This window comes from Tachysurus vachellii, chromosome 22 (assembly GCF_030014155.1).
Source record: "Tachysurus vachellii isolate PV-2020 chromosome 22, HZAU_Pvac_v1, whole genome shotgun sequence".
NCBI lineage: Eukaryota > Metazoa > Chordata > Actinopteri > Siluriformes > Bagridae > Tachysurus > Tachysurus vachellii.
This window is the reverse complement of record NC_083481.1, coordinates 8,618,596-8,641,318: the sequence shown is the minus strand read 5'-3', so window position 1 is coordinate 8,641,318 and position 22,723 is coordinate 8,618,596. Positions and strand designations below refer to the sequence as shown.

The 22,723-nt window shown below is 37.6% G+C and overlaps 2 protein-coding genes across 8 annotated transcripts in view; both read right to left on the bottom strand.

Moving 5' to 3' along the window:
* The window catches only part of vgll4b (vestigial-like family member 4b), a 38,071-nt gene extending 27,381 nt beyond the window's left edge, over window positions 1–10,690 (bottom strand). The window contains exons 1-2 of one of the 3 annotated variants that reach the window (XM_060857789.1): window positions 10,542–10,690; window positions 9,634–9,713 (exon numbers count right to left, since the gene is read on the bottom strand). In XM_060857789.1, the coding sequence (XP_060713772.1) occupies window positions 9,634–9,697 (64 nt within the window). In that variant the 5' untranslated portion in view covers window positions 9,698–9,713; window positions 10,542–10,690. Of the gene's footprint in view, window positions 1–9,633; window positions 9,714–10,409; window positions 10,423–10,541 lie in introns of those variants that run through there. The other 2 variants (XM_060857790.1, XM_060857791.1) reach the window with 2 other exon arrangements.
* A 2,804-nt stretch (window positions 10,691–13,494) lies between these two features.
* tamm41 (TAM41 mitochondrial translocator assembly and maintenance homolog) lies at window positions 13,495–21,359 on the bottom strand. 5 transcript variants are annotated; one of them, XM_060858478.1, is made up of 9 exons: window positions 21,041–21,359; window positions 20,759–20,941; window positions 19,148–19,240; window positions 18,665–18,815; window positions 17,903–18,048; window positions 16,307–16,472; window positions 14,336–14,398; window positions 14,154–14,241; window positions 13,495–13,757 (listed from the first exon to the last, which is right to left on the bottom strand). In XM_060858478.1, the coding sequence occupies exons 1-8, from the start codon at window positions 21,176–21,178 to the stop codon at window positions 14,165–14,167; spliced, it is 1,017 nt and encodes a 338-aa protein (XP_060714461.1). In that variant the 5' UTR covers window positions 21,179–21,359; the 3' UTR covers window positions 13,495–13,757; window positions 14,154–14,164. The 5 variants fall into 5 exon arrangements, with proteins under 5 accessions (XP_060714461.1, XP_060714462.1, XP_060714460.1 ...); XM_060858479.1 differs by having other exon boundaries at window positions 13,495–13,718; XM_060858477.1 differs by having other exon boundaries at window positions 13,495–14,241.
* Between the last annotated feature and the right edge of the window lie 1,364 nt (window positions 21,360–22,723).

Here is a 22,723-nt window from a genome sequence, read left to right as displayed (position 1 = left end):
AAGAAAAGACAAACAACCTGTGTGTAACAAAAATGACAATTTTTGAATTACGAATCACTGCGTTATGAACTATAATTGTATTGGGTGGAAGCCTGAACTTTAAACTCCTAGTAACAGCACAGAATAATATACAGACTATATCCAACAGTTCATCCAATATTGCAAACTAATAAAATAGTGAAAAATTAAATGTAGTAATGTTATTTACAGGCATGAGACAAAACTTTAGAACAGAAGCTTTTATTTTGTCACATCCACATTACAGTTCCAGTAAAAAAAAAATTCTGCAAATTTCTCAACTTTGAAGGTTGGGGTCCGAGCACATGGTCAGCCATGATACAGCCCCATCCCCCTGGAGCAGAGAGGTTTTAAGGGCCTTGCTCAAGGGCCCAAGGTGGCAGGCAGCAGAACCCTGATCCTCCGATCAACAACCCAGAGCCTTAACCGCATGAGTTCTCTACATACACAGTCCATTGTTTTTTTAAATAGATTTTTTTATAATATCATATTTAACCAGATATTCCGGTCATTACTTTTTAAACTAGAGTGATCACAAATGCTAGCTTTACAGTTACACACACAACTACACTCATGGCCTTTAATTACTAATAAAAGCATATAGCCAAATAAGCAAAGAATTAAAGAACAACTAAACAGTTGAATACGAAATTTTGTTCTCTGGCTGATCTTCATGTAAAATCAGTTACATGTGTTGAATTCACTATTCCACACCTCTAACTGTGTGTACCGTCAACAAACTGAAGAAACCATCCTCAGGCCATTTCACTACAAAACTCCTTCCACCAGTCCTTCTACTAGAACATACCATACATGCTAGTAAGACTGGAATGCAGTTAGGGAAGAAATGATGAGTCATTATTAATCTTTTATTTTGTTACCTTAAGTGACTCTGTGTATTTTTACTGTCCGACAACAGGACGTGTGATGAAACCAAGCTGAATGTTTTTCATTCTAGAGGGACGTGATAGCTTAGCAGCTAATGTGTTGGACCACTGATCAGAAGGGCGAGAGTTCAAATCCCAGGTCCGTCAAATATCCACTACTGAGCCCTTGAGTCTGACGAGTGTTTAATGGCAGTTAAAATGACAGGTTTATATTAAAGTCCTTGTTTCTGACATGATGGCTCATTCACAGAAATAAATATGGTGGATTCTCCAGATAATCTCAGACTACTTAAATACAGATATTAAAATGTGTCATTGCTATTGTGAACATTTTTGGAAGGAGTCACCAGTGTCAGCGCTTCATAGCAGTCATAGTTGAAGCTCTGTCCATTTCATTTTTCTGCAACAGCAGTGTTTTTTATATACAGTAAGTTGTTTGTGCTGTACAGTTTCTCAGTAACATGACAGGCTGCCTTTTTTGACAGAGTCAAAAAAAGACCTGCTGGTGAAGGAAAGACTTTTATAGCTGCTCTGACACAAGGAATAACAAACATCCCTTAACATAAAAAACACAGAGATAAAAAGTAATAAGTGCTGGTCATTAACTGAAAATAAAATGCAGTTGTCTAACTGCTGTGGGAGAAGAGAAACAAAACTCCAACACTCAACATAGCATCCAAGTTTTCTTTACTAATTCTGTGAAAATCTTGACAGTTTGAGGTGCTTCCAACAAGTTGCTGTTACAGAAAATCATGTTGGTTTGTATAGCTTCATTTCTCTATCAACTCATATACTTCATCAGTGTCTTCGACTACAAATCCTAGATTACCGAAGCACAGTACCACATTTGTAAACATTCACCTGTATCTGTTTTTATTGGCTGAATAACAAAATTATTGACTTTTTTTGACTGAAGGTAAATGTTCCGCTAATCTCTGTTCAAGCTTTTTTCTATACTCATGCAACCTCTGGGTAAAATTATTCATAAACAGGGTATTAGGTTCCACTGCTATTCTTATGACAAATGTACAATAGTCATGAGTATCTACCTCCTACTTAATTCTGACAAGACAGGACAGTTTCTACTGGGACCACAGGCAGCTAAGAGGAAGTGTTCTGATTACACAGTAACTCTAGTTGGCCTTTCACTTACATCATGTGCAGTAATAGAAGACCTGTTATTATTGATGCCAGTCTCTTATTTAAAGCACGTTACTATGACAGCCTTATTCCATCTCAAAATATTGCTAGGATAAGAAATAATCCCAGGATAATTTCACTGAATTGTCTTACATTGCAGTACCTGAACTAACTTCTGTTATTTTTTTTAAATAATGCACCATGTCTGCTTTGATCAGAAGGTGAAGGTGCGGACAGAGTGTTCATCTACAAATCCCCACAGTAGGAACAAACTTCCATTTAGTTTTCAGGACTCCCACACAGTCTGACAGTTTAAGTGCGATTTTATTGAATACGATTTTCTCCTAAATTGAGGTGCAGATCTGGCGAGTTCAAGGAAATGGAGAGTTTTGGTAATCTGGGATGTTTGCATGTTGTCCCCATGCCTGTTACCTGGCTCTCCTAAATGCATTTCTATCCAGATCTGTAAAGCCATTTAGTTACCATGCTATTGTTAAAAGCATTATATAAATAAAATTCAATTGAACTGAAAGGCTCTAAATGGTGCGACACTGGTGGGTTGCCAAGAAAGTATTGGATAAAAGACATCCTGACATTGCGTCTCATATCTGCAGACTGCCTTACAAATGTCAAGGAGAACATTCCACTGACCAGATCATGACTCACAACTAATCACAACTCCAGCAAGCTGAGAAATGTTAACGAGTTCCTGCACGGCCTTTCTTCCTTCTTAGGTCTGAGTTATTTTGGGAGGTACTAACTAACAAGAACAAAAACACGATTAAGCTTTGGCTTTAGATTTTTAAAAAAAAAAAATGTTTTTAAAAGATAAACTAAATAGGACTTCTAAGAAATATCTGGATCTACATGTATATGCAAAGCTTGTAGACTCTGGTTTAAAGACCCCAAGATGCTAAAAGGTTTTGATTAACAGAAAAATGAACACAGAAAAGTGACAGTTTAGGGGGGCACGGTGGCTTAGTGGTTAGCACGTTCGCCTCACACCTCTAGGGTCGGGGTTCGATTCCCGCCTCCGCCTTGTGTGTGTGGAGTTTGCATGTTCTCCCCGTGCCTCGGGGGTTTCCTCCGGGTACTCCGGTTTCCTCCCCGGTCCAAAGACATGCATGGTAGGTTGATTGGCATCCTGGAAAATTGTCCGTAGTGTGTGATTGTGTGAGTGAATGAGTGTGTGTGTGTGTGTGCCCTGTGATGGGTTGGCACTCCGTCCAGGGTGTATCCTGCCTTGATGCCCGATGACGCCTGAGATAGGCACAGGCTCCCCGTGACCCGAGGTAGTTCGGATAAGCGGTAGAAGATGAATGAATGAATGAATGAATGAAAGTGACAGTTTTCCAGCCCATGGATATCATGTGAAAAATGTTAGAGTGTTAAGAAATGTTTGTTCATGCAGATGAAAAACTGCAGTTAGTGGCCTTTTATAAATCCTTCTTATAGTGAAATGTTGGTCTTAAGACTATGGCTTTTCCCAAACTGTTTCATAAAAATAAAATCCAGTTAGCCCCAAAAGTGAAAAGGAATAAAACAGACTTGTACAATTCATCATTTCTACACCATATAACATTGCAACAATATCCAAAGATCAAATACTGACATTCACTTTGCTTCTTATTTCCAACAAAATACCCAAATACCCAATATTCAGAAAAGAGAATTAAACATTTCTAATTTAGGAAAACTCTAGACAACAATAAGATTTTTGTATTTTATGAGAAACTATGACTGAATAAAGGAACAGTTGTTCATGTGCTCCATTGTTGAGCTCCTTGTCATATTTGAAACAAAACAAATCCAAAAACCTTACCAGCAGGGTAACGGAAATGAATTAATTAATAAAAACATAATAATAGAAATACCACAAGCGACATGGCATATGTAGTGTTTATAAATGTGTGAATTTAAGCGTTGGTTAGTGTGCTCATTCCATGAGATACTCAAAGATGACTAACATATGTTTGAATAAGACTTTTGGAGTGGATATACCTGGTGTCTCATTCACCTCTTTTGTGTTTGATTTGTGTTGCCATCACAACACAACGTTTTCACAAAGTTTCATTAACGTAACAAAGAATCTGAATTTCATTTTAATATGAATTATGTGGTCATAGATTCTGTTTATTCTGTTTTTGTTTCTGGAAAAAAAAAAAACCACACGTGTAAACGCACATGCACAATATGTGTAAGAAATAAAATCCAAAACTAGTAAAAATAAATAAATAAATAATAGTAATAATAAAAAAAATGTATTACTGAAAAAATCCAGAAAGGCAAAAATATCCTTCTCAACATTAATTTATTGCTGCACATTTTAAAAATATTCAGTAATCCTGGCAACTAAGATAATCACACCACTTTGCTGAATAACATCTTTGTCTCTCAAAGGTTTGGACAACAATCAACATACTTTATTAACACTTTGAGCTTCCTTGTCAAGCTGTCCTGTGTTCCTCAATAATCTTTTAAACTGAGCGACGCTAATCTGTGAACTCTTAACTCAATTGTGTGCTTGCTTTTCTCCCTTAACCTTTGAACCTCTGACGTTTACTTCAAGACCTTACGGCCATTACTCCACTCACCAGTGCTGCGAAGGAACTCTATCCTGCATTGCAAGAACACCATATTATAGTCAAAACATTGGCCAATGGGTTTAGTTAAGGGCATAAATATCATGTACTACATTAAAATCTTGGTGCAGATGGCAAAAAAATTGATGTTCCTTCTCAGATGGTGATGTTATGTACACAATCCCAATGAAATCTGCTATAGGGGGTTTTTGAAAATCTTTCACTTTATAAACTACCAAAGATTCATTTTTAACAATGGTTTGAACAATAGCCATAAGATTGTTTAATTTTCACCTCTTCAGACTTTTCTGTGTGTAAAGACCAAATGACAAATTTCGTTCCATCGTATGCCCACATGGAACAATTGTGACTCACAATCCTATCCTGCGAATCTCCTGGCAGCCGTGTTACATCTGATGCATGTTAACTTGGGACAAGCTAAAACATAAGAAGCTTAACAGCACAGCAATGAGGCATGAGACACGAACCTCACAAAAGAAATGGTGAGCAATTATGGACACGTCTGTCCGCCGGGAGCTGCTGGCATGTTGGGGCAGTCCGCTGAAACGATGACAAAGAACGTGCATCAATACGTCATGAAGGAGGGGAGGAAAAGTCTCAGAGAACCAAAAGGTCAACTTCCTGTATGGGTCTAAATAACAGATGCTAGTAGAAACAGTGTCCTGGCAAAAAAACGAGCTCTGTAAAGGCATGGAGGTCTGGCTCATTGTTTAACCCACCTCGTGTTGGCAAGAAGCCGTCAATGCTGAAGGTGAAACCTGAACCTCCTGCACTGCTGTGTAAACATCCAGCAGATGCAAGTTTCTTGTCCTGTCCACTACATAGCAATAAACATTTCACTTATCTGGGCAGCAATAAAGTTGTACAAAGCGTATCTCAGGAGTGAAGACTCAAGAGCAGACGCAAGTCAGAATAAACAAGACCCCAATAACACCAGCTTATAGTCTCAGATTTACAACACCTATATTTCACAGTGACCTGAACTTAAAGAAAGAATACTTTTTTCCAGCCATAATTTTCATATAATAGTGATCGTTGGGATTTCTTCTAAATTTATTACAGAATGTTCATTACACAAAGATAAATATATATTAAATCTGCTAGCTATAGTAGATAACTGACAGATATTCATCTTGCTTCCCTCTTTATTGTTAACTTGATAGAAACATGCCCACAACAGTCATTTCCAACAACTGGGAAAAGCCAAGATAGTAACAGACTTGTAATATTTCTCTTGTCCTATTATTGGGCGAAGTCCAGGAGTCCAAACAAGCAAAATCAATCAGAACCAGATTACGCTCTATCCCGGTCAATCAGAGTGGCACTAGCCAATCGTTGGCTTCTGTGAGCTTGTGACTGCTGAAGAAGGCAGTTAGCGTGTTCAGTTGCACTTTGACGTTGTAGTGGTTCTCTCCATGTGTCTTAGAGGAAGATGATGTCAGTCCTCAACCTCCCTGTTTGATAAGTGACAAAAATCTGGGATAAATCTCCCTAAGATTTGACTTTAAGTATACCAGTTGCCTTTGTAGTTTGGCTTAACTGAGTCAAAACATGTCCACCAAATTTTAAGAGAACTCATTAGTACAAATTAAAGCTTGGTCTTTAATTAGCTTATTTACAGTGAGTAAATATACTCTGGCCATGGTCTAGGCCTCTAATGGTATCAAAAGGCTTTATGCAATTGACCTGTGCTGTTTTCAGTCATGGGTCGGAGTAAAACCGAGTAGCCTGGAGAATCTCTGCAGTCATTTCCAAATCACCACCTGACTTAAATCAAAATAGCATAACTAGTTAGAAACCACTCCTTCCAAGTTAGCTGCATACTGTATTCTCACTGAATGTTGTTTCGTGGCCATAGATAGCAGCCAAAAGTGCACTTGAGCGAGTCAAAGCCTCTCCCTTGAAGTATTCCAGCAAGCAAGAGCATTCCTAGGATTTGTCTTAAAACAAATAAGACCAAAGAGCTTCAGTTGGGCTGCAGCATGCTATTGTGAAAACAGGTCAAGCGCATTGTGCGAGGACAAAAGGATGACGCACAAGAACAACAAGAGTGACATCACATCAGTTCAAAACAAAAACACAGCAGGGGGACTGTGGGGGGTGCAAACGTCCTGTCCAGCAACTTTTAGAAAACCCACAGTAAGTAAAGCAACTGAGGCGAGAACGTTCTGCTCCTGATTCTTCACTGTGGTTTCCTCTTCATGTATGTTTAAACGATCTAAATCTCTAAACTAAAAATTAGCTTTACCCAAGGAGATGGTAATGTAATTAATTCAGGTGTATCTGAACCAAATCAGCCATGTCAGTCATTTTTACAGACTGTGCAACCATATGGAAAGATTACTCTATATTTCACTTTGTTTTTTCTTCAGCATAGATACAGGAAGCAGTCTTTCTATCAAAAATAAAAAAAGGTTTTATTCAAGCTTCAAATGCGAAACAACTGTATTTTTTATTTAGATATTTACAACTAGACAAGTTGACACTTTCAAAATTTTTGGTGAGTTCCATGTTATGGTCATGTGACCTACTAAAGTTCAGACCTAAGACATGAAGCAATGCCTCCTACAACATTTAATTATAATTAAGATTAAATAATCAGTAATAAAATGTTGTTTATGCAGACTGAACCCTGTGTGACCTCAATCCCAAATCTTATACTTTACTTTAGTCTTTACTTTATACTTTAGTCATATCCAAGTTAAGCTGAAACTGAGCTTATGAGAAATATAACCTAAAAGTATCTCAGATTTTAACTTGTATGAGGATTGGTTTAATTATTCAGTTTCTCTCAACAGAGTGGGCTGCATGTTCACCCAACATGTGGTGAACAACATTGTTTAAGCAAGGCTTGAATATGTGTACTTTTTCAAATCACTAGGTCATGCACACCCAATCTCAGTAATCCTAAATGCCTGCTGAGCAGGATTTGTGTCAGACTTAATCTAGGAAGGAATTTATTTGACCGGAGAAATTGCAGGGTGATTATGGCGAGACTGTTGGCTGCGGAGTAACTGAATTTCTGTCTGAAGGTCTGCATGTTCTAGTTCAGATTTGAATCATGTTAAAGCCCTGACTGAAAAAACAGCTCTTCCTGTTCCCTGGTATACAGTGTTTACACTCTCACAATGCTGCAGCATTTAGCTAGAAAACTGGTAGCCTACTTTTACATTAATGCCAGTAACCAGGAGCAAAAGATTAAGGGATTTTGCATGGCCCTTGTGTGATATGATTTTGTAGTGATTTACTCACAGCCAGCTATGTTCCCAAAGCAACATTACATTGATGGAGTGCTGAGGGTAGAAATATCTACAATTAAAAGAAAATAGGACATGCTAAAACTGTTATGCTAAATGGGATTGGCTAAAAATGGCATCCTTCATTTTTTCCCAAAAAAAAAAAAAAAATACCACACCAACCTTCTGCTCTCTATTGGCTCATGTTTACAATTTTCATAAATTGGTAAGGTTAAAGCTTAATTAATCTTACACTGCAATGAACAAATACTGAATGTAAATGACTTTTATGCAATTCTACATCCTTTCTTAATGAACTATTTAGTTTATCACCAAAAAAAAAGATGACGTCACAAATCTGCAAAATAATATAATCAACATACTCTACAGCAAACGTTAATTACATTACAGTAACCATTTTGTGGTTGATTTGCAGTCTACACCAGGAACACAGGGTGTAAGAATTCACCCCAAAAGGGAAGACAGTCCATCACAGGGTAACACATACCCACACAATCACACCTAGAGGCAATCTACCATAAGTTGGTCAAAACTAGAAAGAAATCAGAGCCCAGGGGAAATAAATCTACAATATACACATTAAAAACTCCGGCTCAGGATGGACCCGGGGAGCCTGGAGTGGCAAGGCAACAACAATACACACTATACCGCTCTTACAGCAAATATCTCGCGCCACATTCTGATTGGAATTTGTCTAGAAGTATATTAAAGCCGCTTTTCTGCAAACATGTGATAACTGTGTTCAGCGTTTGGTTCCAGAGTTTGGTGTTTATCGATACAGCTTGTCCTCCACCGTCCAATTCATTTCGATAAGAAATATCCATATAAGAGATTGGCCTCGGTAGTACCTTGTCGGTATGCACAGCTAAAACTTTTAGTTTAAAATAGCAAACAATGGTACCTTTTTTTAGTGGAAATTAATTTACAAATCTAACCTTTATTTACTGAAGACTAGGGTGCTATTACTTTAGATTATGTAAACCAAAAACCTGATTATTACAAGTTACTACGTAGCACATTGTAATTGCCCAAACCAACATAAACCATAGTTTTGCTATCATGGATCCAAAATGTGTTTCAGGTATCCATTCATTCATTCATTCATTCATCTTCTACAGCTTATCCAAACTACCTCGAACTATCTCAGGCGTCATCGGGCATCAATGCAGGATACACCCTGCAGGATACACCCTGGACGGAGTGCCAACCCATCGCACAATTTTCCAGAGATGCCAATCAACCTACCATGCATGTCTTTGGACCAGGGGAGGAAACTGGAGTACCCGGAGGAAACCCCCGAGGCACGGGGAGAACATGCAAACTCCACACACACAAGGCGGAGTCGGGAATCGAACCCCCAACCCTGGAGGTGTGAGGCGAACGTGCTAACCACTAAGCCACCGTGCCCCTTTCAGGTATCCAAAGTTGGAATTTTATGGATAAAGACCCCTAATTGGACCAACTGCTTAATGAATCAGGTTGCACAGAAATACAAATCTGAAGCTGAAGCTTTTCTCTCTCTCTCCCATACTCACACACACTCACACTCGTACTCACACTCACACACACTCTCAGGATTACATAGAGACCTGGTGTTTATGTTGTATATCAGTATCACAACGTAATATTAATATACCGAATAGCCCATATAAGGCATTATATCATATAAATAATGAAATTATTCAGTGCGTACATGACTTATTGTAAAGAATACTGATTATTACTTACGTTTTTCATCATCAGCGTGCACTAAAGATGCTGCTCTTGACAAAACATCCAAAGGCGTTTCCATCCTCGATGAGACCCTGCTGAAAAATGATAAACCTCTGAATCCCCATGTTGTATACAGATGGGGGAAAATCTCAAATGTCAGGGATCTTTCTTCATCTGGACCAATCCAGTAGAAGCTCAAGCAGAGATTACTACGGTAGATTTAAAGCTCCAAGATACATCTAAGAGATCACTCATGTGAATATATGTATAGCTTGATTCTGTAAAACCTTGGGAGATTTCTCAGTGCTCGCCTTTGTTCCACGCGCTTCACTTCACATTCCTAACATACCGCCGCATTTGTACCGTGTTTACACTCCAAAGGAAACAATAAGCAGAACCGCACTCAGGTTTTACACTTGCGTTGCTCAGTAAACTGGTTTTGCATGTCCAAAGACTCATATGCTATCTCTCACAAAGAGAGAGGATCCAGTTCTATTATTTAAAAAGACATATTTTCTATTTTCTCTCACACTTAAGATGCACGATCAAACATTTTATTTATTTCATTTGAATTTACTTTAATTAATTAGTCAATTAAGTAATTAATTTATTTATTTATACATATATTCTTTTATACACACACACACACACACACACAATATATATATATATATATATATATATATATATATATATATATATATATATATATATACACATACAGTATATAAACATTTTTTACTATTTTAAATTAGTAACACCACGAAAACACGCGTGTGGAATAATCTTACCATTGAAAATGTATTAAAATAATAAATATTAAGCATTTTTCTGGGTAAATCTTGTGCTGCCCCTGAAGAGTCTCGAGCGCTTTTTTACATGTAAACAAACTTTTTTCAACGAATAACTGACAAACTACATACCACTTTGCAGCGCCACTTTGGAATTGTCCGAGACCACAGATAAGGTGCAGATAATTTAAAAAAGAAAGAAAAGCCGAAAATCAACCACGAACAGTCTAAACTCCAGGAGAAAGCGCCGAGTATCCAAACTTCCCGTGTAAAAGCCCAGCGAGGCGCGAGCGTTCAGGAAGAATGATAGGAATGAGGGAATTCTCTTCCTGGCAGGTGGCGCGAGCGGAGATTTTTGATTGGCCCAATGAGATCAGCATATATTATGCAAATCAGCCGATTACATCATATCCTAGTAACAGGTAGTTAAAGAGGTGATGTGTACATGGTGATGAGACTTCATCCTGCTTCTTGACTACATACAGCTTTCTCGTGCTAAAACTAATACCTTGTAGTAATGAAATGTCACTTGGTTTCTGTAGATGTTGTGAGGAAGCAGCATTGTACAATCATAACCCTAGCTGTTGTAACAAACTAATAATAAACAGACACTCAGTGACTGTAAAAAAAAAAACAGGATATTATTCTATAAAGGACATTATTCTTAATAACACTCTCCGGTGTTTCTAACAATGTATAATAACACCCTTCAGTTTCACGTAATTGTGGATGAGGTTCCTCTTTGAGTCTAATACCTCTCAAGGTTTCTTTCTTTTCCAAGGGAGTTTTTCCTCCCCACAGTCACCTCAGGTTTCTCATTGGGGTAAACACATTTAAATATAAGTCTAATATTAATCTTGATCATTCGTATAATATTAATCTTTGTATGATTAACTTTTTGTTCTATATTTCTTCTGTTCTGTAAAGCTGCTTTGAGAATTGTCTCAATGTCCATTGTTAAACGTGCTATATAAATAAAACTGAATAGAATTAACTACTCTGTTAGGAACAAAGAGCGATGCACACATTTGCACAGACGCAGGGAGAAAATGTGATCACTTTTGAGATCATTTTGAATATTTCTAGAACTGTGGAGCTGACAAGAAGGCAACGGGAACTCAAACAGTTACTCTTTACAACAGTGGTGAGCAGAAAATCATCACAGATTGTACAACACAGCAAATTTTGAGTTGGACAGACTGCACCTGCTGGAAAACACTCCTTGAGAGATGCCAGTCAGACAACAAGTGTTTGGACTGGGGGAGGAAGTCGTAGTAGGCAATGGAAACCCCCAAAGCATGGGGAACATACAAACTCTGCACACATTGGGCGGTGAGGGCAATCAAACCCATCGGAGGTGTGAGGTAAATATACTATTTTAAAGAGAATTCAAAATCATGAACAATTACTGCTCCCATCTAATTGTATACCCAAAAATATGTTCTATATATTCTATATACCCAATATAACTATGCTTTTTGTCATGATGCATCAAATCGCAGGTTTTCTTAAAGTTTAACTCTCAAATGAACTAATGTTATTATTTCTATAGTAACAACTCACTTTTTTTCTGGTGGATACTCCACATAATCAGATTAAATGTTTGTAATCATTGATATGGTGAAGTCTGTAAGGAGGTTTCTGTTTATTGGTCCTTTATAGAAGGGGTCTCCACTGTCAACTTTTTGTAACATTCAAAGGAAACCTGTATCTTTTTTTCCCCACATCAAAAAAAAAAAAAAAAAAGAAAAAATCGTTTAAAAAATGTCAATTGCTATTTTTTTGTGTTTGTGTGTTACCTACAAGACAGAACATAGGTCTGATCCATTGAAAAAATTACCCACACCCTCAGCTACTTGTTCACACAAGGATTGATTTTCCCAGTATTTTTCCAGCGGAATAACCTGCAGGCAAATATGGTGAATACAGCTGTGTAAAGTGTGTGTGTGTTTTCCCTCTGTTATGCCTGACACCTGAAATACCAAGACAGCAAAAGGGCCACTTATTTTGACCATAATATCTTGAGAATAATGTTTTAATGTTTTGTAATGCATTTACTCAACATACTGAAACAATTTTCATAAAAAAGAAATAATAATAAACCAATCCTGAGTAATCAGTTTTATGATACTAACCAGCTGCTTCGATATTAAACGATTGTCATCACATTATGCATATTAGTGATATATAATATATATTCAGTCTATATTCAAGTGCACACGTGTCTTCTATTGGGAAATTAAGTAAATAAGTAAACTGATAAAAAAAATCTGAAATCAGTAATCTTTATAAATGAATGTAATGATTTCATATAGATCTTTCTATGATGTTAGTTAATAATCCTAAACCAGTGTTTTCTTTTCTTTTTATAACGTTTGTCATTAAATCTTTTTTAACCAACATGAGCAACACAAGGGGATTTACAGCTGGACTGTTGTCCTATAAGCACCAGAAAGTGTCTTGTACCACACTGTGTTCAGTATCACTCAGTAAATAAAGGTTAGATTTGTAAATTAACTCCTTAATTTCTGCTTGAACATTTGACTGTTGTGTCAGATTGAGTGTGAATATGAATATCTAACACTTTCATGAAGCCAAACCACTAAAGAATACATATTATTTCTATTAATCATTTTGAAACTGAAACATCCAGACATTTTTATTGAGGTTTTGTTTTCTGTAGCATCTTTAATAGAAAAACCTCAAGCAAAAACAACCACATTCCAGCACATTCAGTACTGAAGCCTTAATATAAAGGAAAATTTAAGACCACAAAGTGTAACTTTACAAAAAAAAAAAAAAAATTACATTTAAATTAAATTTTAAGCAATTAAAATGTAATTGTTTTGTGGTTCATCCCCCAGAATGCATACTACTGTAGTAAGTTTAGCATGTGGCAATAATGAACGCTGATCAACTCTAAATGACAGGACAGTTGAATAAAGACTATATAATATTGACTAATTTATTTTAATAAATAGCATGTATAAAAAGTCCAAAACTAAATGTTTGAGGGTTTTTTTGACACACTAGCTGTGAAATGGTTGGACCTTGAACAATCAGATGTTTTTTTATTAAGCAAAACTTTTTGGCAAAATTTCTTTTATTCGAATGAATAGAATAAATAATAACCAGAATTACATCGATTTATTAAAATGTTGCAGTGTTTTGTCTATTTAATCTATTTATTCTTTTATCTGCAGTAAGTGTTTCTTCTTGGTCAGTTCTTTGCAATGAACACTGGACAGGAACACACCACGGATAGGATGCAGGACCATTGCAGGTCACCAGGCACATGTTTTTGAGAACCTGATAGGAATCCAACACACACAGCTTGAACACGAGAACCTGCACACATACAGTAACACAAACTCAGGATTTAACTGGGTGCCCTGGTATTGAGATGAAACCATGCTACTGTTTTGTTCAGCCATTGTTTAAACAGCGTCATTTTATTAGCGATTAAAGCCAATTCCTTATCACCGATGACCTGTTTTGCAATTCACATGTACATGCAAAATTAAAATAAAAGATGACAGAACACCCAGGACTGGGCAGTGTAATCAGCCTAAACATCTCACAGCATTTATTATGGAAATCAACACAAAAATCATGTTAACATAAATAAACCTCGGTCCTCAGTTCGCTTAAATAGTGCTACAGGATTACACATGTATTAGACATGACCATGTGGTGAGTTAATATCAAGAACACGAAGAGTATCAGCCAGCTAAAAACTCTCACTGTATATGAAATCATGGGGTCTTCCTCCTCCAACCTTTGAGCATCTTCCGAAGCTTTTTCACACTGTAGGACACCGTTTTCACGAGGCCTTTCCAAAAAAGTAAAAAATTATAATAGATTAGATTCATAACATAGGTTCAAAAAGCAAATGACTAAATATTATAACCGATTAAGAAGCACACCTGCTGTAACAATTCCTTTGGCACTTTGTGTTATGCTGGAAGTTTTCACAATTGTGGAGATTCCTATAAAGAGAAATGCATGAGATTATACACACAATGTCATAACACATTTATTTATTTCTAACCTAAATAAGCTATTTCACATAACATCTGCTTACAAATAGTCCACAAGACAAAATAATAACTGTATTTCAGCAAACAAACCAGTTCAAAAGTTTCCACACGGTTGAGTCTTCACACCGTTTGTGTTCTCTGGATGATCAGCGATTTGTTTTGTGATAGTTGTTTACTGTGGTTCAGAAAAAAACTCCAGCTCCTGCACATTCTGTGCTTTTCTAGCATTGTTTGCATACTAATAATAATACTACTAATTTACACCAAACGCTCTCCAGGCTTATGTTATCGTGTTGCCTGTTTGAGCGTCAGAGAACTTTTGCGGCTTTTGTAACAGTTGTGTAAAAGTCCTCAGTGTGAAAAGATGCATCTGATTATCCCATTGTCACTGATGGTAAAAGATATGTGTATGAAGGTAAAAGATATGTCAGATATGTAGAACATGTATAAAAAAAAAAAAAAAAAAAAAGTTACTACAGCTGCAAGAGCTGAAGATTGATCTGAGGAAATGTGGGCAGTTTAACTTCTCAGGACAAACAAGGGAAGATGATCACAAAACACAAAAACAGTGGTTGTTCATAAGGGTAACAACGCACAGTATGAAGAGCCGAGCAGATATGAACCGGTTTGAACTGGTTCATTTGTGTAAATTCAGTTCTTATTTTGTCCTGTGGACTATATGCAAACTATGTCATGTGAAATAGTTTTGCTGATTCGGCAAAGCGTATGGAAGTGTATGACCTCGACAACATATTCCTTATTCATGCACTTGTTCTAATACCTTATCGTTTCCATAGTAACAACTCACTGCCATGGACATGTCTAGAAGATGCTCCTAATCTAATTCACTTCATCTAAGTGAAGTTCAGAAATTCAGAAGTTTGCAGTGCAGAAGAGTTTCCACCGGTTTTTCAGTAAACATGACAGACTGCAATTTGTTTTTGTCTAAATAAATTTCAACAAAAAAATGAAAGATCAGAGCACCGAGTTTGTTTACAAGGTTAATTGTTTTAGTGTTTTGAAAACTGTGAACTCAGACACTCCTACCATTCTCTCACTAGACAGATGACAAAAAGGAAAGTAGGGCGAGGTTTCTGAAAAACGTTGCCCTATCTCACCAAACCGGCTTGCTTAGTTATGGACATGCAAAGCAGCTCGAGTTATTTTTTTTTTCTTTATTTTATTAAAAAGTGTCTTTGCAGAAATAAATAAATGCAAATCTATAAGACAAACAAGGTTAAAATTTAGGTCAAATTATTTAGCTGCACTGACAATTAAGGTGTGTGTGTGTGTGTTTTTCAGATCTGGTAAAAGCACAGGTGGCTGATGGTAAAACAAGCCGTGAGCTCATTAACTTTTACTCATGAGACATTTGAGTTTCTTTTGATTTGTGCCGATGTAACACCCACAAAGTGTCAAAAACACAGTCAAAACAACATCTGTTTTCTCACTCTCTTTATCCCTCTCTCTCTCTCTCTCTCTCTCTCTGTTAATCCCTCCATCCTGGCAGTGCTGTCAACGTTCGAGGAAAAGCAAGATGTCAGTGGTAGACACTGTAGTTTGGCATGTTTATCATTTTCAGAAATCCATCCATTCATAGCTCCCTCAATCCTCCCTTATTTTTACCTTTTCTCCGCTTCAGTGCCTGGTAGCCCTGCCCCTCTTTCACCAAGTAAAGCTGTGTGTTGAGTGAATGAAGTGTCCAACATTCCTTTTTTGTTTGTTTATGCACTTCAAGTAACCAGATGATGCATTTATTCACACTCCTTTCACTATTTATGTAACGACACACCTTGTATTTTAAACTACTAGCCATCATCGCTACTGAGTTGAAAGTCCATTGTACATCTCAGTTACCTTGCTGTACGAGCAGACCGCAGTCTGGGTCATGAGCGAGCTGCAGCAGGATCTCCTCCACATCACGGTTCTTCCCCGGAGGATCCACCAGCCGTGTGATCTGCTGCTGTAGCGTGTGAGGTAGAGCCATTAGCTGGGTAAACTGGCCTTCTGGACTCTTATCCACCTACCGGGAAACAAGTTCACAGCTCATTTACGCTTACACGTTTTCGGAAATCTATAGACATCAACACCTTCTGACCAATCAGAGTCCAGAATATAACATAACCGTTATATAAAAACCTTTAAACCCTTACAATCTTTGATCCAAATCTTATACTTATGAGGCCACAGACAGCCTGAATTTTTACGAATATAAAAGCATGATTGTGCTTCGCATCTTCATCTCATTACAGCTGTGTTTTCACAGAAAGGTCTGGGACAGCCTCCATGCTCTGGCACGAACCTACTGACTATTCAGCATTCTGTCTTGCTGCAATTATCCATCTTGATAATGGACCATCAATAGTATAAGCTTCTGGCAATATAGTCCTGGGCAAGTTTAAACAGCTCTAATGCGCTTAATATCAGGATATTTCACTTGGCAAAGAGCTTGGAAGAGTCAATAGCATACAACACCAAAATGAAGTCTTCTGAAGACAAGGCAGAGACATGATGTAATGATGGGACTGTCTAAACAAATCTTTGTCTTATTAATTTTGAAAGTAGACATAAAATTTTATGTAACCTAAAGAGCCAGCAACTCAGTAAGGAATGAAACAGGTGTGTCTGAATTTGTATTGTAGAAACATACTTCACTGACTACCAGTCAGACATCCTAGTCATGTGTCCTTCACTGAGACTGACAGGTACACAGGCCACGCCTCTGTCGCTTACACTGACAAGTACACAAGCCACGCCTTCTTATGGGAGACAGAAGCATGAAAGCTATACACCTCCTTTCACAGAGACAGACACACACAAACCACACCTCCTTTCACAGAGACTGACACACAGGCCACACCTCCTTCACAGAGAGAGACACACAGGCCACACCTCCTTCAGAGACAGACACAGATAGGCCACACCTATTTCACAGAGACAGACACACATAGGCCACACCTCCTTCACAGAGACAGACACACATAGGCCACACCTATTTCACAGAGACAGACACACACAGGCCACACCTCCTTCACAGAGACAGACACACATAGGCCACACCTATTTCACAGAGACAGACACACACAGGCCACACCTCCTTCACAGAGACAGACACACACAGGCCACACCTCCTTCACAGAGACAGACACACATAGGCCACACCTCCTTCACAGAGACAGACACACATAGGCCACACCTCCTACAGAGAGACAGACACACATAGGCCACACCTCCTTCACAGAGACAGACACACATAGGCCACACCTCCTTCACAGAGACAGACACACATAGGCCACACCTCCTTCAGTGACTGACAGACACACAGGCCACACCTCCTTCACAGTGACTGAAAGGGCTCAGTAAATTATTGTGCTTACTATCACCTTAAGATTGATCTTGATGTCTATCACCACCTACTGGACAAAAACTTTGATACCTGAACTCCAGCCTCACCTCCAGCTTCCCCTGCTGTGGCTTATAAACCACCTGTGGACATTCTTGGAGAATATTTTTATACAAGATCCGGAAGTGCTCCATGTTGTCCTTCACAATGTTGGAAACTTTGGATTTATCTTCACCAATCACCATCCTGAAATCCCCTACAATACATTAGATAATCACAGGAGAAACTGGAGGTGTAAATAGATACGATTCCTTAAAGCTAAAATTAAAACACATCAACTTGTATCCTGTCTGCATTTTGGAACATGTGTTTAAATCATTTGCTGTTATAATGAATGCGATTTCTTTAGATGGTTCTAGAGATGGTTCCTGAAAACAGTGTAAGCTACCTTTAAAATAAATCCTCCAATTGTACCAGTAATTGTACCAGTTGTTAGTTCTGCATTTTAGTTCAGAAAATAAACAAAACTGGTTGAAACGTTAACTAGCTAGAATGTATGTCATTAAAAAATTCTCTCCAAAATGCTCAGAGTTAAAAAACCCAACACAGCACTTCTTATCCTAAAGACATAAAAGTGGACATTTTTTTAATAATAAAAGGTGCGGTAATGTTGTCTAGCTACATACATACATGCTGTCTATATGTCTATGATGCCCAACAGTCTTTAGAGAATCTCTAAAACATCGGAATTTAATGAGGAATAAATCCCGAATGCAATGCGAGTGTGTGAATAAAAAATAAATCTATACATTTGATTTTCATAAGAAGTCGTCTTTTTTGAGTAAGTAGATAAAAAGGGTTATTTTTGTCACCGGAGTACGAGAGTCCAGCGATGTTGAGGAAAAGCTCTTCCTCTGAGAAACTCTCTGGAAGCATGAGGAAGGAGGCAATCACTGCACTCTTCAGATTGGCCACCAAAGCCGCTCGCAGCTTTGTGCTCTCCTTCTGCAACAGAATCCGCACCTGAGAAAAATAAAGTACAGTGTATAAGGCCACATATATGCATGTCCTAGTAAGAAATGTTAAACAAACGCTATATAAATAATAAGGCATGAGATCCGTGCTGAAAACCCCCCAGCTTGGTCTTAATACTTGGCTGAGCATCGTTACATCAAAATTTTTAAACTTTTCAATTAGCTTTAACGTTGCGCTATTTTGTTTTAAAACAGCTTGATCGAGAAACCAGCTTCAACTGCCTTCAGTTTTAGTTTTCCTACCAAACTGATTTATTTTTCCCCCAGCAAGGATTTCAATCCTAACAAACCAGACAATGAAATAAACGATGAAATCCGTACAGGTTTGTGCAGTCTGCCTGCTATATACAAGGTTTTCCAGTGAAGCAGGTCATCCATCAGGGCGTCCGTGCTGATGACACCATACTTGATCAGCTGCAAAGAAACATTTAAACACATTTACAGCATCACTTATGCCCCTTTTCCACCGAGGCAGTTTGAGTGCTGGTTCGGAGCCACAGCCTAATTTAGAACCAGTTCTTTCTTTTACCGACAGTCAAAGCACCGGCTCTGAACCAGGAAAAGTGGTTCTTAAGTAGCACCAAAATGTTGCTGGTCTACACTTAAAGGTAGGGTCTCCGATTTTTGAAAGCCAATGTTGACATATAAAATCATGTGTCTTGTCAATATGGGCAGAGAGAGTGTTCAGTGTGCATGTGTGACATTAACAATAGGCAAGAAGTAGGACCCGTGTTAATATAGGATCAGCTTTCCAGCGCTGGAGAGAACTGAAGGAGTGGGAAGTTAGCCGCATATTCACAGATTCAAGTTTCCCGAGTCAATAACTCCTGAGCTAAACGCTGTTACTACACAAATAACACCTCTTTTCTATTGTAGTAATGTAGAGAGGCAGCTACAACCGTGTTTTGCTAGTAACAGTGTTTAGCTCAGGAGTTATTGACTTTACTTAAGACACCAAGGCGCTTTTTTCCTTCTCGATAGGTGAGTAACGTTGGTTTTGATTTGCTTCACAGAACTAATGTATGCCGTCCTTTGCATGATTATGCTTGTGTGTCATTTTTGCTTGTTTGTTTATCTGCAATCGTATTGTTCTTCCCTTCAGCTATGATAAAGACACATTTCTTTCCATTTGTTGCCTGGGTTGCGTATGTACTGTATGTGTGGGCGAAGCTATCAATACAGGGGTGGGACCCATTTGGGTTAGGGACGTGTTTGTTTTGGTGATTTTATGTCAACATAGGCTTTCAAAAATCGGAGACCCTACCTTTAATACACTTTTACTTTACTGCAATATAATCAATTATCAGCAGACATGATAGTAGGTAGCTACATGCTAAGGCTAACATTTTTTTGTGTTAATGATAAAATAACGTTATGTACTTTCTCGATTACAACCTCCGTTTATACAAATTACATGGAGCTGCACGTACACGTTGGATTCGCCACGTTTGGATGCCAATGTAGGTTCACAAAGCCATGAGCAATAACAGTAAAGCAATATCCGCCATTGTTGATGTGTTTGTGTTTGCTGCTGCTGCGCTAACGTTGCTGGGAAACGTGAACCGTATACAGTGACGTCAGACTCGACTCTGTGATGCTCTCTAACCGATGGAAAGGCAAACCGGTTCTTAGAAGGTTCGCCAGTGGAATCAACTTTGAACCAGCACCAGTGCTAGCTCTGAACCAGCACCCGGTCCTTTTTGGTGGAAAAGGGGTATTAGGGATTGTATTATTGCTCAACACCTGAAATATACAGAACACAAAACACAATAAAAAAAATCCCTGATGATCATGACGCCAGTCCTCACCTCAAACACACCCGTGTTAATCTTCTGTGCTGTTTTGGGTGATACTGAGGGACAAACATACCAACCTCATCAAGATTTCTGATCAAAAACAAGCAAATTAAAAGGCTTTAAATTACTTACTAACCCTTTCCTCCGAGGGTATTAGGGTGTTGTAGTACACTCTGGCTCCATAGTCATTCTGAATGCTGCTGATGTATTTTGGACCAAGATATTTCAGAACAGAGTAATGTTTTCTGTTGTCTGTTAAGTTCATGCTGTGCCACTTGATGGGGTCATCCACAGCAAACACAAAGTCCAGCATGTTATTCTGTAGACAAAAACAACCACTTTAACAACCAATGTGCTGCGCTTATAATCTTATATTATGGTATGTAACTAAACTATATATACATTTTATAAATCTTACCCGCATCTGACCTTGACTGGCCCCAGACTGTTTAAATACTCCAGATCCATAGGCAAAAGCTAAGCTAATGTCTTGTGGAAACTGAGACAGAATCCTACGATAAAACACACCCGTGTTTTGTAACGCCGTGAGAGCCATATTAAATATATAACTACTTCTCCATGTTCCTTTTACAACCTTCAAATGAATTCAAGCTCATTGATTTAAGCTCATAGTAAAGTGCAATTTACACTTTAGCATGCAGCTAACCGCATAGTTAAGATACTGCAAGCAAGTTAGCTATGGTACAATCCCAAACGCCTTTCTGCGCTACATCTAGTGCGCTACATCTAGTGCGCTACATCTAGTGCGCTACATCTAGTGCGCTACATCTAGTGCGCTACATCTAGTGCGCTACATCTAGTGCGCTACATCTAGTGCGCCACATCTAGTGCGCTACATCTAGTGCGCCACATCTAGTGCGCTACATCTAGTGCGCCGCATGTAGTGCACTTAGCTTTATGTCATATATATATATATATATATATAGTGACCTAAAGTAGTATGAAGTAGAAATCTATTCGACTTTCAGCCCATTTAGAAAAGATTTTTAAGTAGTTTATCAAACCTAAGCGGTTTCTAACAATTCATAAATTAACATTAATTTAGTAGAATACATTCATTAGGAACAAAAATGTAATAAAGCCTCTCAAAATCAGTAGGTTAAACGTGAAAATATTTTTGAATTCGTCCTGTTCTTCTTCTTTTGGAGTTTAATGTCGTACATATGGCAGATTCCTGCCACCTATTGGTCTGGAGTTTGTAATGCTTTTGAATGCTTTTGTAATGCTTTTGACAGACAGATAAATAGATAAATAGATAAATAGATAGATAGATAGATAGATAGATAGATAGATAGATAGATCTTTAATCTATTGCATAGTACAGATACACAGCAACGAAATGCAGTTTGGCATCATATAATCTATTATATATAGGTATATATATAATCTAATATCCATCTTCTACCACTTATCCGAACTACCTCGGGTCACGGGGAGCCTGTGCCTATCTCAGGCGTCATTGGGCATCAAGGCATGATACACCCTGGACGGAGTTATAATCTAATATATATAGGTATATATGTAAACATATATACAGCATGTAAGATAGATAGATAGATAGATAGATAGATATGTTTACATATATATATATGTATATATATATATATATATATATATATATATATATATATATATATATATATATATATATATATATATATATATATACAGTATGTGGTTCTAAGGCTATTGCATTGGAAAAAAATGTGCAGACACTGTTGTACATTAACAACAAGTAGAAGGTTATAAGGTAAAAATTGTGCAAGTCCACTATATATATATATATATATATATATATATATATATATATATATATATATATATATATATATATATACGTATATATATATATATACATAAATATACGTATACAAACAAAACATAGACGTATGATCAAATTTCTTTTAATTCTTCCAAAAGATAGGTCCTCTGTCTTGCAAAACTCAATCACACAATCACAGTATAATAGAACATGATTGAGAGTTTTGCTGAGGTACTTTTACTGCAATTTCCAGACTGAATTTTTATATTTTTATACAGAGAATAATTCTGACATGTACACCCAAAGTGTCTTCTCCTC

Excerpts from the sequence above, each read along its gene's own strand:
- tamm41 (XM_060858477.1), bottom strand. The coding sequence starts at position 21,178 with ATGGCTCTCACGGCGTTACAAAACACGGGTGTGTTTTATCGTAGGATT. Across the intron at positions 19,241-20,758 it reads TAATACCCTCGGAGGAAAGG|CTGATCAAGTATGGTGTCAT; the intron begins GTTAGTAAGTAA and ends GTTTCTTTGCAG. Across the intron at positions 14,399-16,306 it reads CGGTCTGCTCGTACAGCAAG|GAATCTCCACAATTGTGAAA; the intron begins GTAACTGAGATG and ends TTCTCTTTATAG.